Genomic DNA, 13,910 nt, shown 5'->3' with positions numbered 1-13,910 from the left:
GGGTGTTTGTGAAATCTGTTAAAACAAGACTATAGACCTTAAAAAGAAGTAAATCTTACGAGTCTGTAAATATATGTGTCATGAAAAGTAACACCCTTACTATATATATATATATATATATATATATATATATATATATATATATATATATATATATATATATATATATATATATATATATATATATATATATATATATATATATATATATATATATATATATATATATATTACTTTTTATGTACAGAAAGGGTCATGTGAGATTAGCCTTAGGATCCGTCTCCTGGGATGATTGAAAACCATGGCAAAAACTGCCCCCTCCGTCAGGAAAAATTTCGTCCCTTTCTCTAAAGATTAAACATCTGTACTCATTTGAATTTTACTGTCAGTGTAAAACCCAGAAGCTTAACCTGTTGATGACTTCTGACACTCCTCGTGTTATCTGACACAACACGGGCCTTCCTTCTTCACTTAGTTGTGTAAATTATTCATGGTTATTGCCTGCTCGTCTGTGTTACTAGTACGGATTCCTAATATGCACCCATTAGAGGGTGTAAAGTTCAGGGAGGGAAGAGTCCAGCCGTACCCCACGCAAAAAAAAATAAATCAGAACTTGCTTTTCCTTTCGTGTTTCCTGTAATTCTCCTCATCTTATTTTTCATTCTTTCTCCCTCCCTCCCTCTCCGTCATGGATTCTTACTGGTGTACGTAAGGAATACACAGAGGTAGAGTCATATACCATCTTTGTGTATTTACTCTGGGTATGATCAAGCTCCACTGCTTTTATTCTTTAGCGGAAAAAATGAAAAGAAACATTGGTTATCAATAGAATGTGTAATTTTATGCAGATAAATCGTCTTTTATTACCTAAGAAAAACATCCTGTTTTAACTTTTGCTGAAATTGGCTCGCTCTATCCTCAGTTCCAAAACAAGTATGCTTAAAACATGGTTTCAAAATATCTTTTTTTCTTCTCCCAAAAGAAGAAATGCCCAGTCGTTGTCTCTGCTCTACGTTTATGTTACTATACGTGATAACAGATATTAATTCGAAATGTAATATTTATGAAAACTACTTTGAACAATCACTAAAAAAATTAAGCAAAAATGCCGTCAACAAGGCAAAGAAACAAGTCGATTTTCAACTTCGAACTTTTTTTGCATTTTCAAACAAACAACTATCATTGTCACTTTCATAGGAAACTGTCAAATAATATAATAAAAAAAAACATCAACAAGAGATACCACAAATTTCAAATGTCCGAATGTATTTGCAGTGGAAATTTGATAATAAATGCCATTAATGTAAATAGTGTTAATCTACAATAAATAGGACTTCCCCAATCCCAGATTGGGTATTCTCCTTCTCTTTTTTTTTACTCCAGTAATATAACTGTTTACTGTAAATTTATTCTTTCTTGGAGAAGGGTTTTTGTTTATAATGTTTTACAGAAGTGATACTAAAGTTGCAAATGATGTACTGTTTCTTCTGCATCGAGATTTAAGCATCAAACAGGACTTCAGGTTTTATTTTATGAGAAAATTTTTTGCAAAAATATTATAAAATAGCGTAGGTTTTTTTTTCAGATCTTTAATCTGTTTAATTAAGAGAAAAGCCTCTAAATTAGGAATCATTTGTGGAATTTCAGGTCCGATTGGAAGAAATGTACCTGACTTGTTGATCCTAAAGGCAATATCGCAATCAACCCTGTTGTGTTTGGAACAGTGTCACTTATTATTGCAGGCTCAAGCAAAGAAATCTACTAGAAAAAAGAAGTCTCAACCCTCTAGATTGTAAGTTTTTTTGAGTTTCCAATGTATTTCTAACAGATTTAGTTTCTAAGTTGTCTCTTTGAATGACCGAACGTAGGTGACAGTAAATTGTGTTTCACGTAGTGCCTCACTGTTTCTTTAAATGCATCATCTTCCCTCTGTCTCTTCTTATTTCTTTCTATTTTTAAATAGGAGTAAGGATAATTAAATAGAAAAATTAAATCGAAATTTTAATAGAAGAAGTAAGATTCGAGGTAACGAGCCTTCACCCGTTCGGGTGCATATATTGTGTAAATATTAGTGCAAGTTCAACATCAAGACTCAAATGCTGTCAGTTCAGTGGGCAGGGCATCTGATTCTCACTATCCGATTTACGGTTTTGAGCCTGACATTAGTGATTCTATTTTGGATATATTAGGTTTTCGGTAGAAGTTGCATTTGCCGAGAGAAAATCCTTCAGAGACTATTTTCTGCATGCAGATGGATAAAAAGTTGAATTAGGGTATCTTTTCCCTTGGTAAATGAGTATTTCCAAGGTTAATAGAAAACTTAGTAGAAACTTTCTGGGGTATTTTCGTTGTTGGGAGGGAGGGGAACTCGACATGACTTCGAAATTCATGTGTGTCTTCTGACAGCCTCCTTGACATCCTAAATAAAAAATTATGGCAATTATAAAATGGAAAGTAGATAAAGGATATTAAATTTCCTATCCTATAATATCAGAAATATTTCTTCGCAGATAGAGATTTGCAATGATGTAAGAGAAAGAGTAAAAGTGGGTACCTGGTATGAACTCGGCCAATAATAACTAAATCATGGTTTCAGCAGTAGCTGCGCACTCAAAAGCATGTAGATATAGTGATATAAACTATAGTAATTCCTTTAGATTTTTAACAAAAAATTTGAGTGGTGAATTGAAGCTAGAGTAATTTCTGAAAATTTAAACTAAATAATTTTATTTCATGAATCGCTAAAGTTATTATGTAAACTGCAAAAGTATATATGGTGTCTGACCCATAGTTTTAATTTTTTACAAATGGCCATCTCAAAATTTCTATTTGATGCAGTTCGGAAAAAATCCGAGGTTGGAAGGATGCTATCCACCCCCGATCACTCTGAATTTTAAAAGGGGCACTAGAACTTCTAACTACAAATTCAATGAGCACCCTTTGAAGTTTTGTACGATCACCCTTTCTATATTAACCAAAGGTTAATTAGTAAATATCAGGCAACGGAAATTGTTCTCTCAGTGAAAAAACTAAGTTCAAAATTAATTGACGAAGCGCCAATCCGTCTTGGTCCTAACAATCATCTTATCCGCCTCTTTTGCTAAATTGTTATTTTTTTTCTTGTACTTTGTATTATTTTTAGTTCTTTGTTTTTTCTCCTTGTACTTTACTTTTTATTTTTTAAGTGGATAAGAAATAAATTAACATTATTAGTAAAGACGTAATTTTCGGACCTTTCAATTACGTTGAACAAAATGATTATCTCAAAATTTTGATTGGATGTATTTGGGGAAATGGTGGGCGTGAGAGGGGGTTAGTTGCCCTCCAGTCACCTCTGATTATTAAAAAAGGCACTAGCCCTTTCAGTTTTCAATCTATTGAACCTTTTTTTAAGTTTTTACGATGACAAATGACCATCTGAAAATTTCTATCAGATGCATTTCGGGAAAATACGAGGTATGGGGGGTGGATATCCAGCCTCCGATCGCTCCAAATCTCAAAAAGAGCCCTGAGAGTTCTGATTAGCAATCCATTGAGCCCCCTCTGAAGCTTATACGATCACCCTTTCTGTATAAACCTTAAATGCCCCCAGGGAATAGCTTACAACCCTTGCCCTAAGGACTGTGGAGGGGGAAGGCGTCATCTTCAAAGACATAACTTTCGGTTCTTTCAACTAAGTTGAACAAAATGGTTATCTCAAAATTTTTATTGAATGTGTTTGGGGAATTGGTGGGTGTGGGAGGGGTGAGTGGCCCTCCAATTAGTTTCGACTATTAAAAATGGCACTAGCCCTATCAATTTCCAATCGAATGAGCCCTTTTTAAAGTTTCTATGACAACTCATATTATACGAAGTGCCCTGGTCTAAACAAAAAAACAAAAAAAAAAAAAATAATCACTGGTCCCCACATCGCTCTGCGCTGCCTATGATAGTATTATGAAAGCCTAACCGTTTTTGCGTGAAGTCGCATCGGTGAAAACACAGTGCAAGACTACCGGACAGAATATTGCATATATACTTTATAAAATATAGCTACTGTTTAAGTTTTTTATTCGCTCCTGTGGATAACCACAAATCATGTCTCCGCTCGTGTAAAACTATGAAATTGTGAGATACTTCTTCTGAATTTTGGTACGATGATATTTTGTCTGACATTAAAAAAAGTGTGTTTTGAAACAGCATCTACATATAGCTATATACTATCTTAGAATATAATGTAGATGACAGTAAGCATTTCTGTCCTCAAGTCAAGCCAGTAATTTCAAACTGTCATCAGGGTCTTGAACAAGATTAGCTTTTTGCATATAGGCTTTTTTTTGCTTTGTATTTGTGTTATTGTCTGCGTTATTTCTCATTTTTTGGAAAATATTTTGTTTTCTTCAGTTTTTGGGACGACCACGGATGGGTGAAGTGTTAAAGATATAAAAGTAAATCTTAGGATTTCATGGAATCTTTGATTCATTGTGTTTTTTTTTACTTTTTCTTTTTTGATTTGAGTTTCATCATGGCTCACTGGTGGTGGTTAAGTATTTAAACTAGAGTTTAAAAACTTATTTGTCCTAAAAATTCGGGAGCTCCTTTCGCTAATCAGAAATAGTTTCATAGGATAATTTTGGCTTGTAGCTAAATTCTAAAATTTCATGCTTGGAAATTGTTTAAAAATCTAAAAAGTAACAACTCATTTTTCCTGAAAAGTTGGTACAACGCTTATGGTTTGTTTGTTTTTTATTTTTTTATTGTTTCTGTGCTACTGTTAATGCTTAATGGACACAACTATGCTTTTTGTCAATACAAGTAACTGAGTTTTGCTTCTATCTTGGGGTCTACTTGAACTGTTTTCCCTCAGCATTAACGTGCAGCTGTGCAAAGCTATGGCCATTGAGAAGCAGGTGCGCAAAGCTGCTTCTCGTGCAGCTGTGCAAAGCTATGGCAGAAGAAAAGGAAATGAAAATAAAGTCCCTTAATAAACGAAATGATATAATTATCCATGTATGCTACCTGCGCAACTGGTAACCGTCTTGTTTCAGTTGTTTCAAATATACTAGAATTACAAAAAACTAGCAGTAATTTAGCATTAATGGTGGAGTCGTGAATCACATCTAAAAAAAATAACAAATCTTTGTCTACTTTGTGCTTTTAATTTGCTTATTTGTGTTTTGTTTTTCTTTTTATTTACCAGAAGCTCGGGTTATAATGGCCAGTCGACATTTTTTGTTCCATCCTCAATCGACTAGAAGAGGCGACACTTTTGCATCGAGGTAATACATTAGGCTCTTAGTTTGGCGTAGTTAAATCGCTTTTTTAGTAATTACTAACCAAAGTTTGTGGTAATATTTTTATATTTTAGCCTATTATTCAGTTTTGACACTATAAGCAGGTAAATAGTAATTTTCACTCTTTCAGCACTTAGATGGTTGGTATAATGAAATGGGTTATGATTTGTTTGGTTTGAGTTGAATTGGGTTATTTTCTGGGTAGAATTTTGGTTATCATTATGATTTGGTTGAATTGGGTTAATAATTTGTTTTAGAGCCTGAAATTGGTGAGGTCTATAAGATTGATTGTTTTGTCGATTTTATTTAACCTTTTCGAATTATAACAAGCGTACCATTTTCTATGAGGCCTAAAACTGCATTTGAATAGAACCCATTTTCTTGCTGTGGATGTGTTTTGATTTTGAGTGGTAATAATAAACTCCTACGAACATATTAACAATGTATTTAGACCTTGAAAAGAGAAAACAAGCAAAGACAACTTTAAAAAAAGTATAAAAATTGCGGATCAAAAATGAATATCTTGTCTTTGACCCTACTAGGATACATATTCATAGCTTGATTCTGAAAAACTTATAGTAAGCATCCAAAGTTTCATTGCCTAAAGAGAGATATAGGCGTCTTAGCATGGAGACAAACAAGACAAAAAGAAATGAAGAAGAAACAAAATTTTACCCATTCCATGTCGGTTTTTTTTTTCAGCTTTTTTTATTTCTTGTTTTTATGATTTTTTTAGTTTCTCGAAAGTTCAGTTTATTCTGAAGTTTTAACTTGTGCTTTTTTGTGTGTGTGTTTTGGGGAGGATTTTTTTCGTTTTAAATAAAATTTCAAATAGGGATAATTTCACAAAAAATACTAGATATTTCGGTCGCATATGCAGTGACCGTCATCAGTAGGATGTTTAGTATTGCTACTAATGACGGTCACTGCATATGTGATCGAAATATCTAGTATTTTTTTTTAATTTATCACTGTCGTATTAAAAGGATTTTATCCCTATTTGAACTTTTGTTTATAATCATGGAAAGGCAGTGTAATGTTCTTAGTTATTTATTTAGCTTCTTTTCTTCTTTGTCTCCTTTTAATGATGAAGCTTTGATGAGCATACAGGAGAAGGCTTCCCTAACCTGGGAAGACTAGAGGGGGGTCGATCTCTACACAGCATGTGGTAACTTTCCGTTACCCATCTTCAACCTTACCCGTCAACCTTACCTTTAGCCGGCCTGAAATAGGCAGAAACGAATTGTTTATTGGTCAAGTTTTAGCGAAAAGTGGTACCACTTTTTTGCTAAAACTTGGTTATAACTAGATTGTTATACCTACAAAATAGCAGTAGTCTGTAATGATTACTGCCTTCTCTTTCTACGCAAAATTTACCTAGGCTAGAATACCATCTGTCTTTATTCCTAATGACCTTGGTATCAAAATCCTTATGAGAATACCATATTTCTATCTAGGATCCTGTCTATTTGTTCCTTTAAGTGTATGTAAAATTCATCTGAGTCACTGCTATCTCCCGTCAGTTCGTTATACTGGAGCATATACTACTATGACTGATTTCTTGTAATTTATAGTCGCAAAACAACTAGCGTTCCATTGCTAATGCCATCCCAACCTAAGCAAGACTTAAAAGTACCTTTATTCATCATGAGGCCTACTCCCATCTTTTTCTTCTTGTTTGGATTAGTATGGAGATGCTCTAATATAACCTAATCGCCGCGATCAAACTCTGAGCCCTGCAGTATGTTGGCTGCGGCTGAGTTTGAACTCTTGCCTAGCTGTGATCAATCCTACTGCACCACCACAGGACAACCTACTCTTTGCTAATTCACTCTATGCTTGCCATATGTATAAATGATTTCTATGTATGCTAATTTCATGTTTCCTTCTCCTGACAAATAAGTCTCTGGAATTCCTAACAATTTTAGTTCGAAACGTCTAATTCGTCAGTCAAAATTTCAATACGATTTTTTTTTTAACGTTGTAATGTTCCAAGTCGCAATTTTCATAGTGTAACAATTGTTAAAACTACCATGGCATCAGGAAAATCAATGGGTCCCACCAGTGCAGGTCAGGAACTAGTGTACTATCTCAAGTTTGCACGAAGTGCAGCGGAAAAGGGGGAAAAGGGTGTATAAAAACTGAAAAACAAAAATAAATTCACATTTGGTAAAATAGACTTCATATTTTTAAACAAAATATAGTAAGATGATGCACTGATGTGGATCAGTATGATGTTTGTCTTCTGTTTGTATCATCAGACTGGGTTTTGTTTAAAACAAAGACTTTAGTATACTAGACAGCCCCACACCAAAAAAATACCTTACAGAATTATACAGCCACTGTATTTAGGTCAGTTCTGTGTTTGCATCACTATACTGGATTTGTTTAAAAACAGCAGATGTGAGTTTCTTTCGTTTTCCTTTTTTTAAGTAGCGTTTTTTTATCTTTGTATGGTTTCTTCCCACGTTTATCAACTGTTTAATCTATTTTGTTTGTTGGTTGTTCCCTCTTAGTCTTTCTGTTAAATCCTTCCAGATGTGAAGCCGAAATATTTCGACTTTTATTACTGTGTAAATATTATGTTTCCTGTTTCACTGTAGTAATTAAAAACTTTTGACTAGTTATCATATTTTCGTTTTATTTTAATTATTCAGTATCACAACCCGTCTGTGCATTTAAATAGGCAGTAGAATTTAGCTAATCATGAGGCTACTTGCTAAAATGTTGCTATAGAAGGAGACGATATAAAGGCAATGTATGTAAATATGATTATTCCTATTAAGATTCTTGCTGAAGCCAAAAAGGTAGAGTAGTTTGGGAATTTAAAAAGACGCCAATCTAAAGCAAGTGGGGAAATCCCAGCTTAATTTAACCTAGTTTATGGAAGTACAACCTGACAATGTCAATATTTTTGTATTTATGCTGTTTCTTTGTTTAAAGGCGATCATTCAAGCAGAAGTAAATCATAGAAAGTTTAGCAGCAAATTGACGCATTTTCTGGAAAAGCTGTAAACCACGTGCCTCGTGCGTTGAAGTTCTAAATCTTGTTCTTGCTCTTATCTCTGCTTTCTTGCTCATTACTTTTTTTTGTTGTCATACTTATTTTGTAAAATATATATTCTAAGTTAAGCTTCCAAAAGAAAAGGGAACCAGGCTATAATCCATCATGCCCGACACCAATGTAGGACCAAATGCCTCATGTAGTCCAACTCCATCTGTCAGCACCAGCCTCTTCTGAAATTTTCTGTCAATTCCTATCCCGGCGAAGTCGGTGTCGGAAGAAGCCACCCTAAGGATCAAGGTCATTCTTGAATGTCAGCAAATTTTTCTCTGACCGCCCGATCTTCGCTTCCAGAATGAGAGGGGTTTGCAGATGACAATCTACCGTGATATGGTTTGAGATGGACATCACTGTGTGTGTCCCAGAAATGTCAGCTGTCGGTGATTTGGTTTGAGCGATTTCAACTGCATTAGGCTGTGAGACCAGACAGCATAGATAAAACGGCCAAGTGATATGATTATTTGACTTGCGTAACCGCTTTGCGTTCTACAAACACCTTAAGAAACCTTTGCTGATGACACAAAAGAAAAAAGTGCAAGTAGATATTACATATAAGATTTAATCTGTAATATTTCTGTCGTATCTCTTTATAGGTATTTTAGAAGACCACCATGCCTTTCCATTACGTACAAACAACTGTTCAATTAGGAAAAACACTTTTATTTTACAGTGAAACAACAGAACAATCTTTTGTTGTTTCACTGTCCAATGAAAGGATTTTGCGTCTATTGAACTGTTATTTGTATATCCGTTTATACAAATACCCGTATAGAAAATTGTTTGATTTCACTGATTTTTCTAATAATTTGTAACAGTCCATCCCAATTATCAAATATTTAGCTTCTGTTTGATTAAAGCAGTGTTTCTACGTCCAAAGATTTAACATTTTTAGCGGATTTCTAGGCATTGTATAGACTTTTCTGAAAACGTATACGGAGTTTTCTAGGGATAATGGACATGCCTAGAGATTTTCATGTTCGATAATGAACTATTCATTATTTTGAGGCTCAAATATTTGGTTGGATTTTCAACATATTTTATGTTAATAGTCTATGCTTCAAAATTTATATCCTCATACTTTCAAATCGGAATCGAGAAGAAGATACATTAGGTATATTCCTTAATACATCAGGCAATAAGTAGGTAAAAGCTCTGATTATTGACTACAAGCCTATTGTTGCACAGTGGATTGATGCTCAGGTTGGCAACACGAGGTCCAGGGTTTGATTCCCGTCGCAGCAAAGTTGGGTGAAAGCTTGCTACTTGTCCCTGTAAAAAAAAATACCCAGCAATTAAACGTCTATTCGGCACTCTAAGCACCAGCAATGGCTCTGCTGAATCTTTATCCTTCTTTTATAGAGTGCAAAAGTTCTTTGGCATGTCCACCACCCAGCTATGTAAACCGATGATCAGTTGAAATGGTGCCCAAGGGATGTTCTGAAATAATGAACTGACACGAGATACTTTCCTATATTCTTGAAATTCTCTAAAACTAGGGTTTTTGCTGATAACATAAGTTGACGCAGCACAACAGGTTGAAGAGCAGAAACGTCTTCAAGTAGACTGCAGAGTCAAAAAAAAAAATATATAACTCAAGCGAGATCAGTTTCATAGGTGCGCAATAGGGCTTCCTTAATAAATAGTGATATGGCTACATTTGTTTTCCAAGCCACTCCGTTTGGAAGGATTTGCCTTAGAAACGTCGGAGGAGTCCCTTCGATTGGAAATTAAAAATTATATTGCTCTTTAAAGAGTGAAAAGTGATCGGAGGACAACTGGCCATCTTCCACACTCTTTCTAGCTGCCCGCCTCCTGCATGTCCGATCAAAATTTAAGATAGTCATTTTGTTCGAAATTTCGGGTTATTTTTGCTAGAGGGGTGCTACAAAAAAAAGAAAGAAAAAACTTAAGAAACGTATACAAATTTGTTTAAATGCATTTTTATGGATTTTTTTTATGAGTAAAATTTAACGTTTAGGTGAGGGAGGGGTGTGAAGCCAGGTAACACCTTTCACTCTGGATAAGTTAAATTTTACTCATAAAAACTCGCCTTGAGTTTATATTTGACAAAACATCCATTTTTTACTTTGTTTTCGCTATGAAATCGCTTAAAATATATATTGGTTTGAGTAAAGTGCGAATGATACTCGCTCTATGTTGCAAGGGTACGACTTCTCGGTTCACATATCAAGTAATATCTGTTCGTATTGAGTTTATGTTGAATAACAGTTTATTTTTTGTACATTATAAGTTGATTATTGGTTTTATTTTTATTTAGTCTAATATCTGTTTCCTTTAACTTTAATGTCTGTCTTAAAGACTTTTTTTAAAACAGATATTATTGGTTTCATTCTTCAGTTCATTTTATAGGGGATGGTATGTTACGGGCGAGAAGGTAGGGTTCAGGGATGATGGAACGTAATCGAGGAACAGACAGGGTTTTGGTACCGAAACGAATGCATAAAAGTTTCTTTCTCTGGGACAACGTGGTGAGCTTGAACTTATCTAGTAGATAATAATACGAAACCTTCACTTCACCATTTATGATTTGAAGTGCTCGTTTTAAAAACATTTTCAATCTTGTAAATATGCTCTGAAGAAAGACCGAAATACCCTACTGGACAAGCAAATTCCAGTATTGGCCGAATAAAAGAACAATAAAGTTGGAGCTTATTTCCTTAGGGAGCAAGAAAATTTTAACGAAAGTTTTAGAAGGGGAAGCTTGTTTTAGGATATTTTGAACATGGGCATCCCACTTCAAGTCATTTTCATCTTCGACAAAGAAGTCTCCTGTGTGACATCGTTAAGTAATGTCATAATTGAGCTTTTAATATTTCGTCGGTAAACCTCAAGTGCAGACAGGCCGTCCACATACTTCATCTATCTGTGTGGTCTTTCATGAGGCTACTAACCATTATAAGGAATACAATGGGACCCATCAGGGTTTCCTGAGGGACCCCACAAAAGATAGGAAGGGGATCGAAACAAACATTTTTAGATTTAAGCACTTGAGAACGATGTTTCTTAAAAGGAGGCAACAATTTTAACTAGAAAGGGACTCACTTGAAATTCAGTCAGCAGTTTATTTACAAGGATATAGTGGTCAATTGGGTTGAGGGCTTTCTGGAGATCAATGAATAAAAGATTCAGCCAAGTATCAGGGTTTACAAGGTCTAACAAGGTAGTGTGATCTAGATGAGGTAGTGTGATCTAGATGACTCCTCCATGTTTCCAAACTGTTGTAAATCAACAAGTTCAAGAATCTCTGCCTTTAACCAATTAGCTAGAGACTGGTACATTTTTGAGAAAACTGGGGTCAAGGTGATTGGTCGTACTCGAGTTAAATCATTCAGGCCTCCTTTCTTTTGGATTGGATTAATATAGCTCAGCTTCCAGTACGATTACTAATACCATTAAAATGCTAACAAGGGTTTTTGATAATTTATCAGGGAACGATCTTACAATATCAATTGGGCTATCAATGGGACAAACACTGGTTTTTTCAGTTTGTGCATTTTTTCTATTATTTGGTTTGCTGAAATTTCCGGGATTTTGTTTTTAGGAGTTTAAGGGATTAGACGGTTTTCCGAGAGAGGGGAGAATGTTTGCACAATGCTAGTTAGGTATTTAGTAAGCTCATTGGCTGTCTGTTCAGGATTTCATCCTGAAGAAAATCAAGGTTCTTGTACAAATGACCCCCTATTTCTTTCCATTTCTTAAACCGTTGGTGGGGTTTGATCTGTTTTGAGCAATTTAATTTATTCTTACCATAACGAGAAGCAACACGACTTCTTTATTTGTATACGGAGGGTTAGGGCATCATCTTTCTTTCCAAGGCGAAAAAGTTTTAGTTTCAAATGGACTAGTCCTTTTTTTTTTTCATTAATGTAGGGTTGATCTGAGGAACATACCTTCTTGGTAAGCTCTGTGAAACATTTTTGATAATTTGTCATTAATTTTGTTTGAAACAAACTGACCTTTGAATTAAGCTTTACACAAGGCACAACATTATCCCAACTCTCAGACGTAATCCAAAATCAAAAAGACCTCAACTTGTTATTGGCCGGTGCGAAAATTCAGAGACTGATTAATTTATTTTAAAAACTTGCAGTGGTTTCAATGGTAGCATGAAATGATATCTACCACCAAGGTGGGGAGGGTAGTTGGAGTATTGTAAAAGGTTTGTGCAAATAGCATCCAAACTGGTTCCATTTTTTGTAATAGGGAAATCAACAATTTCCTTAAGCTTCTGATCTTTGCACAGATTTCTAAGACTTAGTTCGTCTGCGTCTTCTGCTATAAAAATGCCGTTATTTGGGTACTTTGTCGTTACAAAGTCAAGACTTGCTTGTAGCCTATCATGAAAATTACGATGAGAATAAGCATTTTGTCTGGGTGAAAAATAAAATGAGCAAATGATTAAATTTGCGTAAGGCCGAGGCAGGCATTTGGGCTTTGTAGATATCCAAATGATTTCATCGCTGTCACCTATTCTGGACACATGGATAAGAGTAGGAGATAGGCATCCTTTACGAAAATCATTATTCCTTCTTTTTTCCCCAGTGGTTGGTCAACCCGTCATAGCTTTATAAACTCTTGTAAATCAGTCATTTAAGGAGATCTAGATTTTGAGCCTGGGCTTCAGTAACCGCAATTATATCAATGTTGTTCAATTTAGCTGTTGCTTCTAACTCAACTAACTTTTTGAAATTCCAACTTTTGGCGTTCGTAAGGAGGAAAACGGGAAAATGATAACATTTTTATCAAACTCTTTAGCGGCAGATTTTTTCAAAAAAGATTTATTCTACGGCAAGTGTAAGTATTAATGTTAATACTGGGAGTGGTGAGAACAACACCTAAAAGTGAGATATTATCATTAGGGGTATTGCAAGAAGGTTTGTCGTAAGCACAGCTTAGATACCAATACAGCTATTAAAACTCGATTTATTTTTGGGACACAATAAATTATTTCATTTTCTCATATTTGGATATTCTTGTTCTAGTTTCAATTACTTAATAGTTAACTGGGAGAAATGTTGTTTATGATTTGAGCTATCCAATTTTCTGTCTAGTGGAATATTTGGGCTTACTATCAAATGTCGTTAAATCTTGTTTTCACGTTCAATTAAATGGAAAATTCTTAAGACTATCCTCTACGTACCTTGCAAACTATTTATTGGCCTTCACAGTTGGATGGGAGACATGCTAGAATAACCATTGTTCTCTATATTCTGGCAAATTAAAATTCTTGCTACTGATTGCCTGATGTATTAAGGAATATATGTTATGGCGATTCCAGCTCGAATATGTGAGGGCTTTTGACAAGCTTTAAAATATATAGTGCATATACTAATAAATTTGAAAAAAAAATCGTTTCTTGGGGTCCTAAAAATTACGAATAGACAAATTATGAAGATGACAAAACTCTAGACGCATCAATTATCCCAAAAAAAATCACAGAAAAAAAGTTCTTTTCAAAAGCACTTTCCAGAAAAAAAAAAGTCCCACAAAATGCCAACGAACACCGCAAAGAGCACAAATCCTTCAAGTTGGAAACACTGTATATAATAGAT

At 34.7% G+C, this 13,910-nt stretch overlaps 2 protein-coding genes across 8 annotated transcripts in view; both read left to right on the top strand.

The window, feature by feature from the left end:
• Positions 1–8,405, top strand: part of LOC136037982 (oxysterol-binding protein-related protein 11-like) — a 35,177-nt gene extending 26,772 nt beyond the window's left edge. For 6 of the 7 annotated variants that reach the window (XM_065720879.1, XM_065720878.1, XM_065720877.1 and 3 more), the window contains exons 5-7: positions 1,648–1,792; positions 5,180–5,258; positions 8,217–8,405. In XM_065720879.1, the coding sequence (XP_065576951.1) occupies positions 1,648–1,792; positions 5,180–5,234 (200 nt within the window). In that variant the 3' untranslated portion in view covers positions 5,235–5,258; positions 8,217–8,405. The remainder of the gene's footprint in view (positions 1–1,647; positions 1,793–5,179; positions 5,259–8,216) is intronic. The other variant, XM_065720884.1, reaches the window with a different exon arrangement.
• LOC136037985 (WASH complex subunit 4-like) overlaps positions 1–13,910 on the top strand; it is a 444,769-nt gene that overhangs the window by 162,204 nt on the left and 268,655 nt on the right. The window lies entirely within an intron of this gene.

This window comes from Artemia franciscana, chromosome 17 (genome assembly GCF_032884065.1).
Source record: "Artemia franciscana chromosome 17, ASM3288406v1, whole genome shotgun sequence".
In the NCBI taxonomy this organism is placed as follows: Eukaryota; Metazoa; Arthropoda; class Branchiopoda; order Anostraca; family Artemiidae; genus Artemia; species Artemia franciscana.
Note: the sequence above shows the minus strand (reverse complement) of the source record. Positions and strands in the feature narration are given on the sequence as shown.